Raw genomic sequence first — 19,996 nt, 5'->3', positions numbered from 1 at the left:
TGCCGGTCTCAGTTGATGTTCTTCCTCTTCTCTCATTCTTCTCCTTCATTCTTGTAAAATAAATTTCTGTGAGATTGAGAATAGTCAATTATGTATACTGTTATGGATGATAGAGTTGTATTGAAAATTTATTGTTACGGGCATATTTTATTGCAAACATATGAGGGAGTTCAATTTGTGTGTGAAAATCCATTAGATGTTGTTATTCCGTTCACGTTGTCATTTGAGGAATTGAAAGGTGTGATTTGTGAGAAGATAGATTCTCAAAGATCTAGGAGAGTATCGTATATTTTGTACAGGTATCCTTTATCTGTGTTTGGTGGGTTTGTTCAATTTCAGACCACGTACGTGACGGATGAAACGAGTATGCATGAAATGTTTTCAATGTATATGGAAAATCGCCACCAAATGTCGTGCATCGAGTTATATATTGAGTTTGAGCAATCTGAAGCGAACCATAACATTGAATTGGAAGATTATAATAGTGAAAGCGAGGATGAATTTGAAAGTAACTATGAGATCGTTGGTCCAGGTGAAGACAAAGATGAAGCTGGCGGCGCCATGAACGCAGATGTGGCGAAAGTTGCAAATGCACTAGTAAACCCGCATCCGTTTCAGGAGCCTTCTTTCATGCGATCGTTGGATTTGGAGGCTATGCACGCACCGGAGTTTCCGCAATATATGAATGCAGGTGCGTAAAGCTAGGTTGCTATGTAAAACTCTGAAGTAGCAGATCAATAAGTCAGATGAGTAAAATATGTGATATGTGACTAGTCATTTGTGACCATAGCATTTAATTTTTTTATTAATTAATAGTTCTTTGTTATGAATTATATTTAGTTGTTCTTTACGTAGATAGAATAGCGAAAAAAAGACTATTATGATCTTACATGGTAAAGTGTGTTTATTAATTGAGTTGTAATAAATGATTTATTACTGAGTACATAATAAAGGATTTATTACTTTTGATGTATGCAGCGCTTCCTGTTGTGGCGGATGGTGAGTTCACAATGGGGATGGAATTTAGTACAAGGGAGGCAGTAATCAAGACAATGAAAGATTATATCATTCAAAGAGGTGTAGACTATCGGGTATATGAGTCGGAACCAATGACATTCTATGCCAAATGTACAGAATATGGCAATGGTTGCGACTGGTTGATCAGGGTTACCAAAATGCAGAAGAAGTACTGTTGGGAGATAAGGAGGTACAATGGAAGTCACACTTGTACCAGGTCTACTATTTCTCAAGACCATTCGAAGCTGGATTCCAAGACAGTTGCAGAAGCAATTAAGCCGTTGGTAGAAGTTGACCCGTCTATAAAGGTGAAATCAGTTATTGCTGAAATCCAGTCAAAGTTTAACTACACCATCAGTTATCGCAAGGCTTGGTTAGTAAAGCAGCAGGCGGTGGAATCAATTTTCAGAGATTGGGAAGCATCGTATGAAGCTTTTCCCATATGGTTTGAGGCCATGTGTCACAAGGAGCCATCAGCAGTGGTTCACTTTGAAACAATGCCTGCTTACCAGGGGGATGATTTGGTTCCTGATATACGTGTACTACATAGAGTCTTCTGGAGTTATTACCCTTGTATAAAGGGCCTTCAGACACTGCAAGCCAGTGGTGCAGGTGGACGAGACTCATTTGTATGAAAAATACAAGGGTTATTTATTGGTTGCAGTCTCACAAGATAGTAATAACAACATCGTGCCTATTGCATTTGCCACAGTGGAGGGAGAGACTTCTGATGCATGATACTTTTTCCTGAGTAACTTGTGTCAACATGTGGTGACACGTGATGGTGTGGGACTTATCTATGATCGACACGATTCTATTAGGTCAGCTATTGAACGAAGTAATGGGGCTTGGTCTCCTCCTAGAACTTTCCATATGTTTTGTATCCGGCTTATTGAGTCCAACTTCTTGAAGAAGTTCAAGACACCTTACTTGCAGAAGCTTATCGTCAATATTGGTAAGTTTGAATACAATGAACTTTGAATTTATTGTAAGTACGATCGAATAGAATGGTGTTCATAGTTGACTGAATGTTTTTCATAGGATACTCGAGGACAATCAGGGAGTACCAGATGCGCTATGAACGATTAAAGGAACGGGGTGAGGCTTACACCAACTGGCTTGATCGGATCCCTCGTGAGTAATATGCTTTGGCATTTGATGGTGGATACCGATGGGGTCATATGACCACCAATCTTGTGGAGTGCATCAACTCCGTCTTAAAGGTTGCACGCAATCTCTCGGTCACTGTGCTTGTTAAGGCTACATTTTACAGACTGAATGAGTTGTTCACTAGAAAAAGAGCCGAGGCTGAAGCTCGAATTAATGCTGGACTTGTGTTCTCTGAGATGGTGACCACCAAGCTGCATGCAAATCAACCAGTAAGATGATTACACAACAATTAATTCACTTAACAAGCTACATACGGTACTTGTATTTTACAACATACATGTCCTTCTTCTAGATCATCCAACAACCTCCTATAGTGCGCAAGCGAATTATATCGGTAGGCATAGTTTTCACGGTCTAAGTTACGCCACCTGCCGTCGGACAATCCATTAGTTAACTTATCTTTTGGAAAACATAATACAATTTCTAGAATTTCTTTCAATGCATACTTTAATCAAAATTACTTGGTTGCAATTGGAAACACTCGGGGATTGCCAGGAATCGGCGCTAGAAATGGTAGCCGGATCCAAACCCAAGTAAGCAACAATGTCAGTGGACCGTCCATCTTCTTGCAGTCGACACGTGTTGCCCTACACAATGATCTATACAAGTGTGCCAGGCATGCCGAACCCCAACTAAACTGTATGATCTCACCGAAGTTACGGAGCAAAGGTAAAAATTTCCAATGCACCGCTGCACCCGACTTATTTCCAAACAGAATTGTCCCAAATAACAATAGTATGTGACACTTTACATACATCTGAATGTGAACATCATCATTCAACACTATGCGATCTTTTAAACCCCTAAACCACGTTAACTTTATAAAGCTCCCTCTACAGTCCTTCTTCCTCGGTGCAACTCCAAATTAGTGCAAGCACTCGGCTTCCAATGCCTCAAAACTACTCATGGTCGGTCCTGTAACCGGAAGACCATTTATCGACAGACCGAGAATTACCGCCACATCCTCCAAGGTCACGGCACACTCACTAACCGAAAAATAAAATGTGTGAGTCTCGGACCGCCATCTCTCAATAAGAGCATTAAGCATTGCTGACTGACATTGGATAACTCCAATCTGGGAAACATAATAAAATCCAGTCTCGCGTAAGTGTGACTCAACAATTTGGTTGTATGGATCCGGCGGCTTTAAATGATCACACATCAACATCCATGAACCCTACAATATCACATTTTCATTATAAAGACCAGTATAATATAACTATATTATCAAAAACACAATTATCCTTACATGTCCATTATAACTAATTCCAGCATAATTGCATTTTAAACATACATAATAAATTTGTTATACAAAAATTCTTCAATCATATTCATTACCTTATAACAAAAATTATTATTATTATTATTATTATTATTATTATTATTATTATTATTATTATTATTATTATTATTATTATTATTATTATTATTATTATTATTATTATTATTCATAACACAGCATACTAATTTCCTAATCTAAGTTTAGTTATTACTAATTTATTGTCTAAATTTTACTGAATTAAAATTCAATTATTAATGATCATAAATAAAATAATTTATTAAATTTTTATTATTAATCATAATAATTTATTAAACTCAATTACTAATACTAATAATAACAACAGCAATATATCAATATCTACTCTAATCTAATATGTACAGATCTCATTCTCCTTCTTCTTTCATTCATTCTTTATATTCATCACATTCATTAATTCTTTCATTTTATTTTAACCAATAAGCATAAAAAAAAAAAAAACTAATTCAACGGTAGAACTTACCATATCATACATACATACATGGACTAAAACCCCAAAGTGGTCCCTGAGATTGGGCGAGTTACTCATACTTGTCCCTGACTTTCAAAATTCACTAAAAGCATCCCTGACATTTTGCTCCGGGACCCATAGTTGCCCTTCAACCCTTTCCGATGCCAACTCAGCAAACGGAAGGATGATCTGGCACCTCCCTTGCCACGCTGGAGCCAGCAACGGCTAGCTGATGTGGCAAATCTGAATTTTGTACCCAATGTGGTCCCTGGTCCCAATAAAACCCTAAAACCTAAGAATCATTATTATAACTAGTATCTCTTCTTCTCTCCTTCGTAATATAATTTCATAATAATGCTGTATATAATTTGAACAACACTACATGTATAGAAACAAAAACATCACCCTTTTGCTGTCAACCACGGAGGTCTCAGAAGCCAGGTTAGTTGAATCAAGCTTCTGCCTCTTGTGTTTCTTTTCAGTAAAAAATTCTGCAATAATATCACTTATAACCCCATCGAGCACAACTCTGCGGGTAGATTTCATGACACCCAAGTGCAATTGGGAAGAAATGTCCTCAGATATTTCACAGATTAAGTTTACCGTACCACCAAGCTCATTGTTGTTGGAACCTGATCTACAAATGGTTCCAGATGTATCCCCTTTCAGAGCATTTACAGCAGCAACTAGCAGAAAGGAACCATACTTATTGCCAAAATGAGATATCTGTAAATTAACATAAAAAAGTCATGAAAAGGCTTTGCTAGAATAACATTACCTTCTCTGGACAAAACACAGGTAAACCAAAGCAACTAATGTGGATGAGAACTAGTGGTTGACCATACCAATCACATTAAATTTTTATACGAGCTAGCAAATTACATCAAGTTTCTGACAAATTTCAACTTCTGATCAAGCATCAAAACAAAATTATTATCAAGGATCCAATTCAAAAATGGTCATTTCAGGTATAAAAATTGTATTTTAGCTTAAAAGAATAGATTACAAGGAATTAACAACAATCTAATTGCAACCTTCCAAACTAACAATAACAATAAAAAGAGGGAAAAAATATCTTGATGCACCTAAAGGATAATCATGAACCCCGGTAGTAAAACATAATTAATCGTTTCCTGAACAAAGAATACGGCTCATAAAATTGTTTCAGAAAATAAATATTAGAATCTTACCATTGACGAGTCTTGAAGATATCCATGATGATGCCAGGAAATCAAAAAAGAAATAAAACACCCATCAAAAAAGACAAACTAGTAATTCAAACAGACTTAAATTTGACAAAACCCACAGATATGCACTACCATCTGAGAAGATATCATACTGTTGAACAACTCTGACTTTGAACATTGGTGGTTAGGTTCATTAATGCAGTAATTGCCATGTGAATACGGAACTGACTGCGAGCCAGAGTTAACAGCCAAAGGAGCAGCATTGTCAAAAGACTGATTCTGCCCATATATTGCCATATCCATAGATGAGGAGGGACCATTTGTATGAACCCCTGAGCCAGAGAAACCCAAATTCAGATATGCAAACCCAGTAGAGACATGGTCAGGAAACTGCTTGAAGTAATTCAGTGGCACAGGGTTCATTATTGTGCCATTATTCTTTGACCGTATCGAGCTCCCACTGGCTTGCCCTTCACCTCCAAACATTGCTTCAGAGCTTCAATGGTGGTCCAGAATTATATTACGAAGGAGAGAAGAAGAGATACTAGTTATAATAATAATTCTTAGGTTTTAGGGTTTTATTGGGACCAGGGACCACATTGGGTACAAAATTCAGATTTGCCACATCAGCTAGCCGTTGCTGGCTCCAGCGTGGCAAGGGAGGTGCCAGATCATCCTTCCGTTTGCTGAGTTGGCGTCGGAAAGGGTTGAAGGGCAACTATGGGTCCCGGAGCAAAATGTCAGGGATGCTTTTAGTGAATTTTGAAAGTCAGGGACAAGTATGAGTAACTCGCCCAATCTCAGGGACCACTTTGGGGTTTTAGTCTACATACATGATTAATTTCTATTTTAGTTTCTATTTCTAACCATCTAACAATAAAATCATACATACATGCATGATTAATCTCTACTTAGTGCCATTATAATATATATTGCTAATAAAATCTAATATTATTACTATTATTATTATTAAATTAGATTATTAAAAAATAAAAACTTACATAATTTGGATGTCCAAGATAATTAATAATATGAAACTCTGGTTGATTTACTTCTTTAATTTTTGGTCTTTTTGACATTTTTTTTTAATTTTTTTAAAGGATTGTTGTGGTCCAACAATGGTAAAGAATGAGAAAAGTGGTGGGATTGAGAGCAAGAAGAAAGGGATACGAGAGTGAAAGAGATACTGCTGGGAGGGGGGAAAACAATGGTCCTTGGGATAGAGAGTCACGAGCCAACACAGAAGCCAAGTGCATGCGTGACGCGTGGACAAGGATACTCAAATCGGACCCACCAATTTGTGCACCTTCTGCGTCGTGAAATCGGTCCGTCCGATTACCGTCCCCCTAATCGGTGCGTCCGAATTTTTCTACACTATCGTCACATCTCAGTGAAACACCATAAACTCCCATATCACTGTTATACTCCATCAAAGGCTCCATATCAAAATTAAAAAACTCATAGACTTTACTCTCACATTTTCAAATAAAAAAAAACAAAAATAAATATTACTTACATATAAAAAAATTAACTACTAAATCATTATATATTTGCACATAATTATATATGGTGTTTAATTATTTTTAATGTGCTTTTTTTATTCTATATATTCTTTTTTTTTTAATTTTGAACAACATGTACAACTACCAATCAAATAAAATACATTACACTCTAATTTAATGTTATTAATTAAATTTAAGATTAATTTATTCTTTTAACTCTATTAATTTATATTATTCACACATTATTTAAAAATATTGTTAATTATCTATATTTTTTAAAAAATATATAGCTAATTTCATAATAATTGGGCAATTAATATGTCCTAGGGACAAAATCACTCTTAATTATATGCATTTGTAAATGTAATTATTAAGGTATGGTGGAAGTTTCTTTAGCATTGCTAAAAGGAAAAATTTGTAGCAGCACGTGATTATTAGTTTCCACCAAACTTCCTCATTAGCCGACTTGGTTGGTCTTGTCTCCACAGAGCTACCAATTCAGAACATATACTATTTATTATAGAAGCCACTCAAATTGAGATATTTAAAATGTTTTTTTTAAGATAATTTTTTATAATTAAAATTTAATACATATAATCGATTAAATTGTATTATTTTTATCAAAATTATATCAAATAAATTAATTTAGTCAAAAAATTAATATATCAAACTTTAAATTGATCAAATTAATATTCTTTTTATAAAAAATTACTGTAATAATTCTATTATAAAAATGACTAAAATATTTTTATTATATATATATATATTAATTTTAAAAATTCTAAATGCTAATTTTATGATGACACAAAGATAAGAAAAAGATTAAGATTTTCTATTCTCAAAATTTATATTATAATAATAATAAAAATATTTTGATTATTTTTTATAATAAGAATATTGTAATAATTTTGTATGAAAAAATTATTAATTTAGACCGATTTAAAATATAATTCATCAATTTTTTTGGCTAAAATCAATTTGTTTCATTTAATTTTGAGAAAAATAACCTAATTTAATGAATTGTATATATTAAATTTTAATTACTAAAACATATCTTTAAAAAAAAGTTTAAAGTGTCTTTATTTAAGTGATTCCTATTCATTATTATTCATGAACAAATCTATGGTGCCTATGAGTTTTTGTCTAAATTTTATCTAACTTATTTTTTATAATAAATTTTACTTTTTTAAAAATTATTTATTTGTATATCTTTTAAATTAAATGATAACTTTTAACCCTTTTTAATAAATAGATACCACTTTTTAGGCACTATAATATTTACTATTATTCATTAATATGTTCATTCTATTCTTAGTTTAACGTAGTACAGTCACACTCACGATGGCGCTAATTAATTCCATTTCCATGGCTTCGTGTCTCAGTCACCATCAATTTGAAACGCACCACTCAATTATATGTTTGGATTATAAACTTTATAGTATATATGGATAGGAGGTTTAGGTAGATTGTGCTATCTAAGAATTTTTTTCTACAAAGAAATCATGGATGGACAAAAAGTGGCGACAATCAGTGTTAGCCCTCAAATTCACGCCATCATACTTTTACTCACCATACACTTTTTCATGCATGCAGCTAATTAATTAGTATAATCTCATTAAAAAGCACGTACGAAACTCAAATAACACATAATAATTATAATAAGGGGCAATATCTTTCATAAATTATTTCAGCAAATTAAACCAAGTCCGTAACATTATCACGGTCCATTAACAAACTCTTCTAAACTCGAAAAATTGGTAAAATGAAAAAGTAGAAATCTAATCACTATTAAATGAAGATAGTTAATGACACTCGCACATAATAAAAATTATATTATATAATCAATAGTGATAATTAAATTATTATATATTTTTTATTTTACTAATATTTTACTTTAAAATATCATTTTCTTTTTTTTACAAATGCCATAAAATATGTACCTACACGAGAAAATTTTGAAATACTTATAGAACAATTTTATACTATTATTTTAATTTCATCAATTACTTTCTACATGAGTATTATGAATTTAATTTTTAATTTATTATTATTCTTAATCATCAATTTAATTTTTTAGTTTAACAATTCAATAACATATTTTTAATTTATATTTTTAAATATTATTATTTACTAACTACTACCGTTAAAATACAATAAATTATGTTAGTACTCTAGTATTTTTCTAAAATAAAATTTATTCTAACACAAAGTAAGAATATTTATTTGCCCTCGGAGCATACAATAAATTCTAATAATTGTTACTTGTTTACACTTTACAGTAGTTATAAGTTTTCTTGACTAAGACGTACGACACTTTTAAGCCGCCATTGAATCACAATATTTTCTACAGATAATTGTTCCAGATACGTTGCTTATATATGTTAGTCAATAGTCCATATTTTTTCTTAATTCGTTTAGAGTAGAGGTGTTCATTATAATATAAAACTACTATATTTCAAAAACCTAACTACAGTAAATGAAGGGTGGAGTGGACAAGCAAACAATCCATTATCTATTATATAGAAAATGGACTAGAGCTAACTAATATTTGTCGCATAACTAAAGAATCGATACCATTTTAATAATTAAGACTTAAGAGCCGTGTAATAAAATCATCCAGCTTAATTTCCAAGTGAGTTTCTTTCGAACTTATTGCTTCACAGATTCCTGGATATTTCCTTACGAAATTTTCCAAAAATAATGCCAAAAATAAAAGCCATGTGTGTGCTACTAACTTTAACATGCATGAATGTGAGGATAGTTATATATATATATATATATATATATATATATATATATATATATATATATATATATATAATCATAAATAGAGGTACATAAATATATAATTTTTAACACTAACTTTTCATTATCTCATCTATTTTACGTATTTCTTCGTCTTTTATTGTTACATATATAATTATTTTTTATCTCTTTCTATCGGTTTAAGTTTTTGAAAAAAATGATTATACATGTTATAATATTAAAATTTGGAAAAGTTTAGGAGACCAACAATTTTATTGAATTTTGGCCAGCATGTAACCAATAGAGAAATGTGAGCCATTGGATAAAATCTCACACCAATCTCACACCATTAAATCATCATTGATGACTATTTGATAGCTAACAATTACAAAAATTGCTGACCTCCTAGCATTGCTCTTAAATTTTTTATGACTTAAAAATCTAAAATTTAAATCTTATTAACTTTAAAAAATATTATTAACATTGGCCAATAAAAGAAAAAGAAAGCCTATGCAAAAAATTCTCCAAGCACACTTTCGACAACTATATGTTATAATTTTTTGAATTTTTTATTAACCACGCCGTCATTTTTAGAGTTTAATATTTATATATTTTAATTATTTTTTTATTTAGGTTCTTTTAAATAAATAATTATTATCAAAATCCCTAACAAAATGGTGAAAAGCATAATCATCATGTTAATTCCCTTCTTATATTTTGAGTTAAAGCGTTAATATGATAAGATAAATTAGGAAATTTGTAATGTTATGGTTAATCATAAAGAAAAATATGCATATATATTATATATCTGTTTTGGCTGTGGAGTTGACTCCGTTACGTTGTATATATTTATAAATAATATATGTTTTATTTGGAGTTGACTTCAGCATTCGCCTTATGATGTCCTGAAACTTGAACTCAGGAATCAACTTGGTCAACAAAAAGAAAACCACTTTCTTCTTCTTCCATGCATTCCCATTGTTTTAATTAGATATAGTCAATTAGCTTCACAACAAACCTGTTTTTTTTTTTTTTTTTTTGGAAACTATTATGCTTCATCATATATTTTTAATAAATCTGTTCAAATTGTACTAAAAACTTATGTCTTTAATTAACAATGTGACTTATATATACTTATACGTAGGTAGCTAGTATAGCTAGAGAGAGAAACTGTAATCTGTGTACATTGCCAATAAATTACAGGAAAATTGGCAAAAAATATATGCCTTGCTTTATTTAAGATTTAATCAGGAAGAATAATTTTATTACGCTACAGTGTATGTAAAAGAATTCAGTAAAAGCTTATAATAAAATATTAAAAAAGTGTTAGGTAACAATGATTATTTTAAATAACATGAATAATTACCAATCAAATAAAAATACATTATATCCTAATTTAATACTATTAATTAAATTTAAAATTAATTTACTTTTTTAACCATATTAATTCATATTATTCATATATTATTTAAAAATATTGTTAGTTACCTATACTTTTCCTAAAACATTAGGTGGATTATTGCATTGTAGCTAGTCATGTCAAATAAAATTTCACATTTTGATGATGTAAAATAATAGAATGTAATTCATACAATATATACATACATGATATACATGTTTGCATTGAAATAAAGCAATTAAAGTGAAGAATAATATAATGAATGGAGGTTGAATTGGCTGGTTTGGTTCTACACTTGTACCAACTTCGATTCGTGTTTGGCGAAGCGGAGCGACCCTGCAGGTCATGAAATAAACATTTTAATAATTTATGTGGTCATTCATCAATCAATAAACTTTTAATTTTTTTAAATATATAAATACAAATTTAACCCTCAAATTTACGTTCTACTAAATTTTAACATAAATTAAATCTTTTAAGTTATGTACCTATAAAATTCACAATTATTCAGCCATCATAAAATCTAAGAGTCAATCTTTTTTTTATTAATTTTTATAATCTCTCAAATCTAAGGATGAAATTTCATAATTAAAATTAAAAAATTAACATCTATAATAAAAAAACACACGCCACATGGGCACCACATTGTATTACAAAAAAATCATCCCGTCAATCAATGCACGCATTTGCATGGGACGATGATGATGCATGAAGATGAGGATTCAGACTCTGCTCCATCTCTCTTTAGTTGATTAGTTAATGCATTACATTCATCCTGACTTAAATTTTCCTAACATTTTCTCTCCTTGTGTTAAAATACTATTGTACAAATATTCTATTAGCTCTCTAATAAAATTCTAAATGAATTAAGAGAGCAGCCGGTCCCAAGAAATTTCTGCAACATGCGGAATGAATTTCCTTAATTAAAGTCCACGTCACGTGCTGGTGAGACTGAGAGTGGTGGTGTCTCTATATAAAGAGATAGAGAATCCCATACACTCCCACAAACACAAAGTAATAATTAATTAGCAGCTTAGCTTAGGTATATATTATGGCTTTGTTCCATGATGATAAGGGTGAAAAGAAGGAAGCAATAATAATAAGATCGAAAATCGGAATAATAGGAGCTGGAGTGAGTGGGATAGCGGCGGCAAAACAGCTGCGGCAGCACAACCCCATTGTGTTTGAGGCCACTGACTCCATTGGCGGGGTTTGGAGGCATTGCTCCTTCAACTCCACTAAGCTCCAATCTCAGCGCCGTGATTACGAGTTCACTGACTACCCTTGGCCCAACAACAGAGACAACTCTGACTTCCCCACACACTTGGAGATTTTGGATTACCTTCACTCCTATGCCAACCACTTTGACATTCTCAAAACCATTTCCTTCAACTCTAAGGTCCTTCACATCCGCTTTCTTGGCTCTCATGCTCGCCCTTTCTGGCATCTTGCTGTACAGAACACCCTCTCACACACCATTCAGGTAGGTCTGCGTACATGCATAAAGTCCATGACAAATTTTAAACAACACTCAAACTAACAGAATTTTAAATTTTAAACTTTTTTTAATAGACTTCTGAAAATGGTTAATTCAATAATTTTAAACTTTTTCGTGAACTTCTGAAAGTAGTTGATTCAATATATACATTATTGTTCAAACTAGACCTAACAATATAATTGGTACGTGCAGTGGTACGGGTTCGAGTTTGTGGTGATTTGTATGGGAAAGTATGGGGACGTAGCTCAGATTCCGGCGTTCCCACGGAGTAAAGGGCCAGAGACATTCAAGGGAAAGGTCCTTCACACGCTTGATTACTGCAAGCTCAACAACGAAGAAGCCACTCAACTCTTCAAAGGCAAAAACGTTGCCGTTGTTGGTTTCAAAAAGTCTGCCATTGATTTAGCGATGGAGTGCGCACTCGCTAACCAAGGTACCAATCCATGCATCTTCCCACTTGCAACTATCACTTTTTCTTCTTCTGTTAACATTCCAAAACTCGTCACTTTGTTATCCATTTCAAATTTTTAACATACACGAGACTCTTTTATGATTTTGAAATCTTAATAACTTTCGCCCTTAACAGTAAAAATATGGAAAAGTAAAGGTGGACAATGAAAATACTAACTAATGTGAACAATAGATATGTTGGGTACTTAATTTAATAGGTATGTAAATGATTATGTTCATTATTTTAATTGGATAGTTATTTCTTTTGATTTAATTTATTCATGCACAGTTAACAATGATTATTTTAATATTAAAGTTTAAGAAGTAATTGGAGGTGGAGTGTTTTTTAATTTTATTGAGTCAATTTTAGAATTTATAATTCATATTGTTTACAAAAATTATTGTTTACCTAACAAAATCATAAAAATATTTTTAATGCAATATCGTTAGAAAATTATCGATTATTAATTTAAAAAAATATTAACTAAATCAACTAATATTTATTTATATATAAAAATATATTTTATTTAACTTATTTTTAATATATTTTTTATATTTTAATTTTAACATATATTTTATATAAATGACGGCTGATTTTTTTATGTATATATAGAATAATTATATTAATATATCAAATCTATAATTTAACATAAAAGTTTTAATTAGTTTCTGTTAAAATAAATAATATAATTAAAATTTTAGTTTATCTCTTATAATTTTATTGCTATCAATATGCATGATATTAATCAGACGATGAATTAGTGTGAAAGCAATTTGTGTAATTCGTTTGAAGCTTGTCTTTCTAGATGTTTTAATTACTAATTTTCCAATTTTGGCTGTTGACAAAATTGCATTCACTGTTCATAAACCCATACCCTTTTACTTGGGTTCACTTTTAATTATTTATTGGTCAACGTTGTCGTTTTCGTTTCTTACAGTTTACATAAACAGCAGTTGCTACTCGCGAGCATTAGATTTTTCAAAAAAATACAAAAATTCAAGTGTAGTTAACTTTACGTGAAGTTAATAGTTAAGAGTTATTAGATGAAAATTTAGGCAAATCATATCTAATTACTTTCGACTATCAACTTCACATAAAATCAACTATACCTGAATTTTCACCCAACAATAATATTGGAGAACAATAAAATATTAACCCAAAAAAAACTTCTGAGCTAGCAAATTTTTATTTACCACAACGTAGTAATCAACATTTTTAGTCAGCAGTATATTTATATTAATACTTTGTTGTTATATCTAAACTTTTCTTTTTGATATTAATAAATTTACTGACTAATTATTGAAAGAAAACAATAAATCATCTTAATATTATAACACTGTTGTATCAAAAGAAATAGTCCAAAGTTCAAAATTATTTTATTTAGTATATATTAGTTAAAAAAATATAAGTAACTAACAATATTTTTGAATAATATGTGAATAATGTGAATTAATAAAATTAAAAAAGTAAATTAATCTTAAATTATTTATTTATGTTGTTGAGAATAGTTAAGGTAATGGTATAATTTGTAGGATGCGAAGGACAAAGGTGCACAATGGTTGTAAGAACGGCGCATTGGACAGTTCCCCATTACTGGGTTTGGGGTTTGCCACTCTCCATCTTCTACACTAATCGATCTTCTCAGTTCCTCCATGAAAGACCAAACCAAGGATTCATCAAAACCCTTCTTACCCTCCTCCTCTCTCCAATGGTACGCTCTCTCTTTCACACGAATCATTAACCAATAAATAGTAATTAACCACGCACTTAATTAACAGAGGCGAGGAATGTCAAAGTTCATTGAGTCGTACTTGCTGTGGAAACTTCCTCTGGAAAAGTATGGATTGATACCGGATCACTCATTTGACGAAGATTATGCATCGTGCCAGATGGCCATCTTACCTGAAAACTTCTTCTCTGAGGCTGAGAAAGGCAAGATCGCTTTCAAGAAAGCATCGTCCAAGTGGTGGTTCTGGGAGGGAGGAATCGAATTCGACGACAACACTAAGCTTGAGGCGGATGTGGTGGTTCTGGCAACCGGCTATGACGGAAAGCAGAAGCTCAAGAGCATCATGGAGGAGCCATTTCGAAGCTTGTTGGATTACCCTTCTGCTTCTGGTGTTATGCCTTTGTACAGGGGAACCATCCATCCATTGATTCCCAACATGGCTTTTCTTGGCTATGTTGAGAGCGTCGCCAACCTTCACTCTTCTGAGATACGCTCCCTCTGGCTTTCTGCATTGCTGGATCAAAAGTTCATGCTGCCCACTGTTCCCGACATGCTTGCGCATACCCTTGAGGAGGTCGAGGTTATGAAGAGGACATCTAGGTTCTATAAGAGGCACTGCATATCTACTTACAGCATCAACCACACCGATCAGATTTGCCATGATTTGGGCTGGACTTCTTGGAGGAAGAACAATTGGCTAGCCGAAGCTTTTTCCCATTATAGCAGTGAAGACTATCAGAACAAACATTGATTCTATAGATATACATATATAGTCATCGATAGCCTTAAGAAGGAATAAAAATAAAGAGACACCTCTTTTAGGGATGAGTCTTGCTAGCTACTTTATATATATATATATATATATATATTAAAATGGTTGGATAAATAATGTTGAGCCAAGCAGAGTCATGTTTTACAGTGTCAGATAATATATCCATGAATAAATTATATTGTAATGGTTGGTTTTATTTGATAAATGTATGTGAAGCTAGCATTGGGCGAATGAAATCCAACAAGAAGCTTGCTTAGATAGCAATCTGATTCTGACATCCCAAGAGAATACAGATAATTAAGTAACTAACCCTGAAGTAGTTTCAAGGTCTCATCAATGTGCTTTTCAGGTTGGAACTGGTTGTTGTAAACAAGTTGAACGACACCATTCTTGTCAAGAACATAGGTCTCTCTGCCAGGCAATGCTCCAAAGAAATCACCGGGTACTCCCCATTGTTTCCTGACTTTGTTACCCTCATCACTCAACAAAGTGAATGGAAGTCTGTACTTGGTGGCAAAAGCCTTGTGAGAGGAAGGATCGTCGCCGCTGATTCCAACAACCTCGGCTCCTGCTTTCTTGAACTTCTCGTAGGAGTCCCTGAAAGCACAAGCCTGCTTGGTGCAGCCAGGGGTCTCGTCTGCAGGGTAGAAATAGACAACCACAGGTTTGCCTTTGAATTTGGAGAGGCTGACGGTCTTTCCATCTTGATCTTTGAGCGTGAATGGTGGTGGCTTTGAACCTTTACTCACCTGTATGTCAGTTAGCAACAAATAAAGAAGGAGGTAACAGCAAGTAAGAAGGTAGTAGGTACCTTGGCAAAAACGGAAGGAAGTAGAAGCGGAGAAGCAGCATTGGCATTGGGAGTGGAGAAAGATAGCTTGAGGCCACAGAATTGAGAAGCAGAGGATGTGGAAAGGAGTGGATAGTGAGAAGGGTATTTGGGAGATTGAGGGCGGAGGAAGGTTGGGAGGGAGTAGTGCTTTGGGGCAGTCAGGGAAGCCATCTTCATGTCTTGGGTTGTGTTGTGAAAGCTGAATCTAACAAAGGGATAAGGAAGGAAGCGTTAACGCCTCATTCTTACTGGCGTGGACCATTCCTCACCCCAACATGCATAAACCTTCCAATATCAAAATCAAAACACCAAACTCCGCACAAAAACCAACAACAAATCATTTTTAATTAATTAGTAATTATTTAAATTTTATTTTTTAAAAATTATAAATTAATAATTATTAATTACTATTATTTAAAATTAATTATTTATCTATACTTTTCTATATAATAATATAAGTAAAGATACTATGAGTCTAATATTATTTTGTAATATGGTCATCAAAAACTAACATCAAATAAAAAAATATTATATTATGAAAATAGCCACCAAAAAAACGCTTAAACCAAGTTTTTTAAAAACGTTTTTAAATATTAAAATTTAATCTATATAATTAATTAAATTGTATTATTTTTGTTAAAATTAAATTAGATAAATTAATTTAACCAAAAAATTGGTAAATCAAATCTTGACTAAATTTAAATTAATATTTTTTTATAAAAAATGATTAAAATATTCTTATTATATATATTAATTTTAAAAATTCTAAATTCTAACTCTATGATGACATCAAGAAAAAAGAAGGATTAGAATTTATACTTCTCAATATAATAATAATAATAATAATAATAATAATAATAATAATAATAATAATAATATTCTAAGTCATTTTTTATAACAAAAATATTGTAGTCATTTTTATAAAAAAATATTAATTTAAATCAATTCAAAATTTGATTTAGGGGTGCACATGAGTCGGGTGAAGCTGGGTTTGATGGGACCCGACCCGATGAAATCAATATATTTTCGGGCCACAATTATACCGGGTAAAAATCGGGCCGTTAACATTACATTACGTTGATATCTTCTTATAAGCTAGCATGTAAAAATATCCAAATTTCCAAGACTCCAACCATTATTTAACATAGTAAAATTCACTTAGAAAAATATAACAAGAACCAACCTTTTTTAAAATTAAAACATAACCACAATCAATACTAAAGCAAAACTACAATCAATACTAATATTGTCTAATAATACCAAACATTTAAATCAATACAAATAACACAATATTATGCATTCTAAACATAAAACATTAACTTATAGTCTTATAATGACTAATAACACAAAATATTAAGGTTTACAATACTTAATTCCACATAAGAATAGTCATGATCCATCACTAATAACACAAAATATTAATTGTGTATGATGACTGGGCCACTGGGCCGACTTCGGGTGACCCGAGCTATGTCTCGGACCCGACCCGAAAATAATGACCGGGTCTATTTTTTAGACCCTTACCCGATTCTAAACCCGATGAAATCACACTAAATTAGTCCCTAAAGTGTTCGGGACCGGGCTGGGCCTTCGAGCCGGGTCTGTGTACCCCTAATTTGATTTATCAATTTTTTAGTTAAATCGATTTGTCTATTTTAGTTTTGATAAAAAATAATACGATTTAATTAATTACATATATTAAATTTTAATTTTTAAAATATATTTTTAAAAAAGAATGTTTTAGATGTTTTTATGCGAGTGATTTCTTAATGTATATATTATTTAATTTATTTTTAATATATATTTTATATTTTAATAATTAATTGTAGTATAACTTGGTTAAAAATAAAAGATTCTATATGGATTACTTTGAATACTAAAAAAAAAAAAGAGAGAGAAATTTGGGAATAAAAAAAATAAGAGAAGAGGTCTGAAAGTGAAGGTGTCAACTCAAGTTAGGTAAGCGGCATAGTAGAGGCGTCGTTTCCAGCTATGAACGGCGCTCCGAATGCTATCGTTAAGGGTTCCGCCCATCACAATTCGTCGTCTCCAACCCTCAATTTGGATGCAAAAGCGCCACCGCCTGATTCCTCCCTTCTTTTGCTTACTAAATCTCCCAGGTATTTCTCTTTCCCCCTTCTTCGTACTCTTTTTTTTGCTTTCAATTTGGAAACTCTCCAAAGAAATGCAAAATGCTCAATATTCGTTTTACTCTATCATCACAATTAGGTCTTAACAACATTTTTGTTGTTGCAGAGAAGGAGTGTCTTACTGGGCATGCTCAAAGCTTTGTGCAATTTGCTTTGTTGCTGGAGTTGTTTTTGGTTATACACTTAGAGGACGTGTTAAGCGTTGGGCTTCCGCACTTCTCAGAAAACTTTAGCTCACTAACATAAATGCTTTGCCCTATGGATGGATCACTCTCATTATATTATAGATAGTGGTTTTCATTAGAATTTAGCTTCCCACAAACAATAGTTTTGCTAAAGAGTTCACTGATACTGATTTATTATGCTTCATTTCAATTGAGTTAAAGTTGAAAATTGCTTCAACAAAAACAGCTTGTTTATTTCAAGTTCTTGTGTTCCTTATTTTTGGTTTATATGTCATGTCCCAACTGGATTATGTTTTCCACTCAATGTGGACATCATCATTGCATAGTTTTCTACCACTGTTCAGAGGTATTATGATCAACCTTAAGCTATGTTTTCTGTAAACTCACTTTTGGCAGCAGATGCTGGCGGCTGCATTAAGCATTTCTAGACCTTATCAATTGGGCACCCCCTCTAAGCTAACTTACAGTTGTTAGTTGTTATTACCAACCCCAGATTCCAATGTTGCTGCAATTTACCCCCTTTTTTTGTGTATAATCTTGTTTTCTGCTCTAATTAAGCGTTTTTTGTTCCTGGGTTATATAGTTCACTATTCTTCAGAGTTCAGGCTGCTTATTGCTTCTGTACCAACTCTTGTCATTCTTAGCTCAAACTGATTTATAGTGTTGCACCTTCTGCATTCATTATATTTTCCTAAATAATCATGGAGAATGTATTATGCATCAGGAGGGGAGAGCCCAACATCCAGAAGCAGTACTCATACTCATACTTGGATTCGATTTTCTAATTGGGAATTGGAACCCAAAAGCCTTCCGCTTAGTCTTAGCTGTATCCCATTAAGCTCTGCACTACTTTGTAGCTGCTACCATCCAAAACTATGTATATATTGTTGCTTAATGCAAAGTGGAAATAACCATGCATGAATCATCATCATTACTCGATTTTAGTATATATATATATATTCTTTTCAACTATCTTCAATATGAAAACTATTATCTTGACGTGAGGTTTGAACCAAGTGTAGTCATCATGGGGAGGACATATATGTTTATGAAATCAATAGCTTATGATGGAAGGAAACGATTAACATGAATATTGTTTGTTGTGTGTGTGCTTTGGTGGAGAAAACTGAAAAACAGAGTCGAGTCTTGGACAAGAGCAGCTACCAACCAGCTAGCTTAGGCACTCTTATATTCAAAGTGTTATTGCAAGAGATAGACCTCAATTTGAAGACGAGTTTGGTGCTGCCCTTGCTCCACACCTTTAAGAATCTCAAGTTTTTTGGGGATTTCTTACATGAAGAATGTTCCAATTCCCTACTCTTTTCTTTTTGGTATTTTTCTTATAAATTTAATTTTGATACAGCGTCACTGTAAAGCAATTATATATGTGCATCTAATTATGTAATGTCACACCATTAAAAGTACTATTTTTATTGATCGCGTGAATGGTCATTCAAAATAACGGATATGATTGCACAATGAGGAAGTATAGGGAGCCAATGAAGTATCTGTACAATGTGTACAATGGGGATTTAGAAATGTTCGATTTAGTAGGATATCAGATGTTTATTATTTCTGGTACTTGGATAG

The 19,996-nt window shown here is 32.4% G+C and overlaps 3 protein-coding genes across 3 annotated transcripts; 2 read left to right on the top strand and 1 right to left on the bottom strand.

Moving 5' to 3' along the window:
- Positions 1 to 11,812: 11,812 nt before the first annotated feature.
- LOC130952776 (probable flavin-containing monooxygenase 1) lies at positions 11,813 to 15,528 on the top strand. Its single transcript, XM_057880771.1, has 4 exons — positions 11,813 to 12,272; positions 12,480 to 12,720; positions 14,271 to 14,449; positions 14,517 to 15,528. The coding sequence occupies exons 1-4, from the start codon at positions 11,841 to 11,843 to the stop codon at positions 15,216 to 15,218; spliced, it is 1,554 nt and encodes a 517-aa protein (XP_057736754.1). The 5' UTR covers positions 11,813 to 11,840; the 3' UTR covers positions 15,219 to 15,528.
- A 16-nt stretch (positions 15,529 to 15,544) lies between these two features.
- LOC130952942 (peroxiredoxin Q, chloroplastic-like) lies at positions 15,545 to 16,341 on the bottom strand. Its single transcript, XM_057880772.1, has 2 exons — positions 16,051 to 16,341; positions 15,545 to 15,988 (listed from the first exon to the last, which is right to left on the bottom strand). Exons 1-2 carry the CDS (start codon positions 16,246 to 16,248, stop codon positions 15,545 to 15,547), a joined length of 642 nt encoding a protein of 213 aa, XP_057736755.1. The 5' UTR covers positions 16,249 to 16,341.
- A 1,629-nt stretch (positions 16,342 to 17,970) lies between these two features.
- LOC130939826 (uncharacterized) lies at positions 17,971 to 18,756 on the top strand. Its single transcript, XM_057867897.1, has 2 exons — positions 17,971 to 18,191; positions 18,328 to 18,756. Exons 1-2 carry the CDS (start codon positions 18,064 to 18,066, stop codon positions 18,452 to 18,454), a joined length of 255 nt encoding a protein of 84 aa, XP_057723880.1. The 5' UTR covers positions 17,971 to 18,063; the 3' UTR covers positions 18,455 to 18,756.
- The last annotated feature ends 1,240 nt before the right edge of the window (positions 18,757 to 19,996 follow it).

Source organism: Arachis stenosperma, chromosome 1, assembly GCF_014773155.1.
Source record: "Arachis stenosperma cultivar V10309 chromosome 1, arast.V10309.gnm1.PFL2, whole genome shotgun sequence".
Lineage (NCBI taxonomy): Eukaryota > Viridiplantae > Streptophyta > Magnoliopsida > Fabales > Fabaceae > Arachis > Arachis stenosperma.
This window is presented reverse-complemented; position numbering and strand designations above follow the sequence as displayed.

Bases quoted from the DNA above. Each gene is read 5' to 3' on its own strand.
- LOC130952942 (XM_057880772.1), bottom strand. From the start codon at position 16,248: ATGAAGATGGCTTCCCTGACTGCCCCAAAGCACTACTCCCTCCCAACC. The intron at 15,989-16,050 runs GTACCTACTACC...ACTGACATACAG, and splicing joins TTCCTTCCGTTTTTGCCAAG to GTGAGTAAAGGTTCAAAGCC.
- LOC130939826 (XM_057867897.1), top strand. From the start codon at position 18,064: ATGAACGGCGCTCCGAATGCTATCGTTAAGGGTTCCGCCCATCACAAT. The intron at 18,192-18,327 runs GTATTTCTCTTT...TTGTTGTTGCAG, and splicing joins TTGCTTACTAAATCTCCCAG to AGAAGGAGTGTCTTACTGGG.
- LOC130952776 (XM_057880771.1), top strand. From the start codon at position 11,841: ATGGCTTTGTTCCATGATGATAAGGGTGAAAAGAAGGAAGCAATAATA. The intron at 12,721-14,270 runs GTACCAATCCAT...TATAATTTGTAG, and splicing joins GTGCGCACTCGCTAACCAAG to GATGCGAAGGACAAAGGTGC. The intron at 14,450-14,516 runs GTACGCTCTCTC...CTTAATTAACAG, and splicing joins CCCTCCTCCTCTCTCCAATG to AGGCGAGGAATGTCAAAGTT.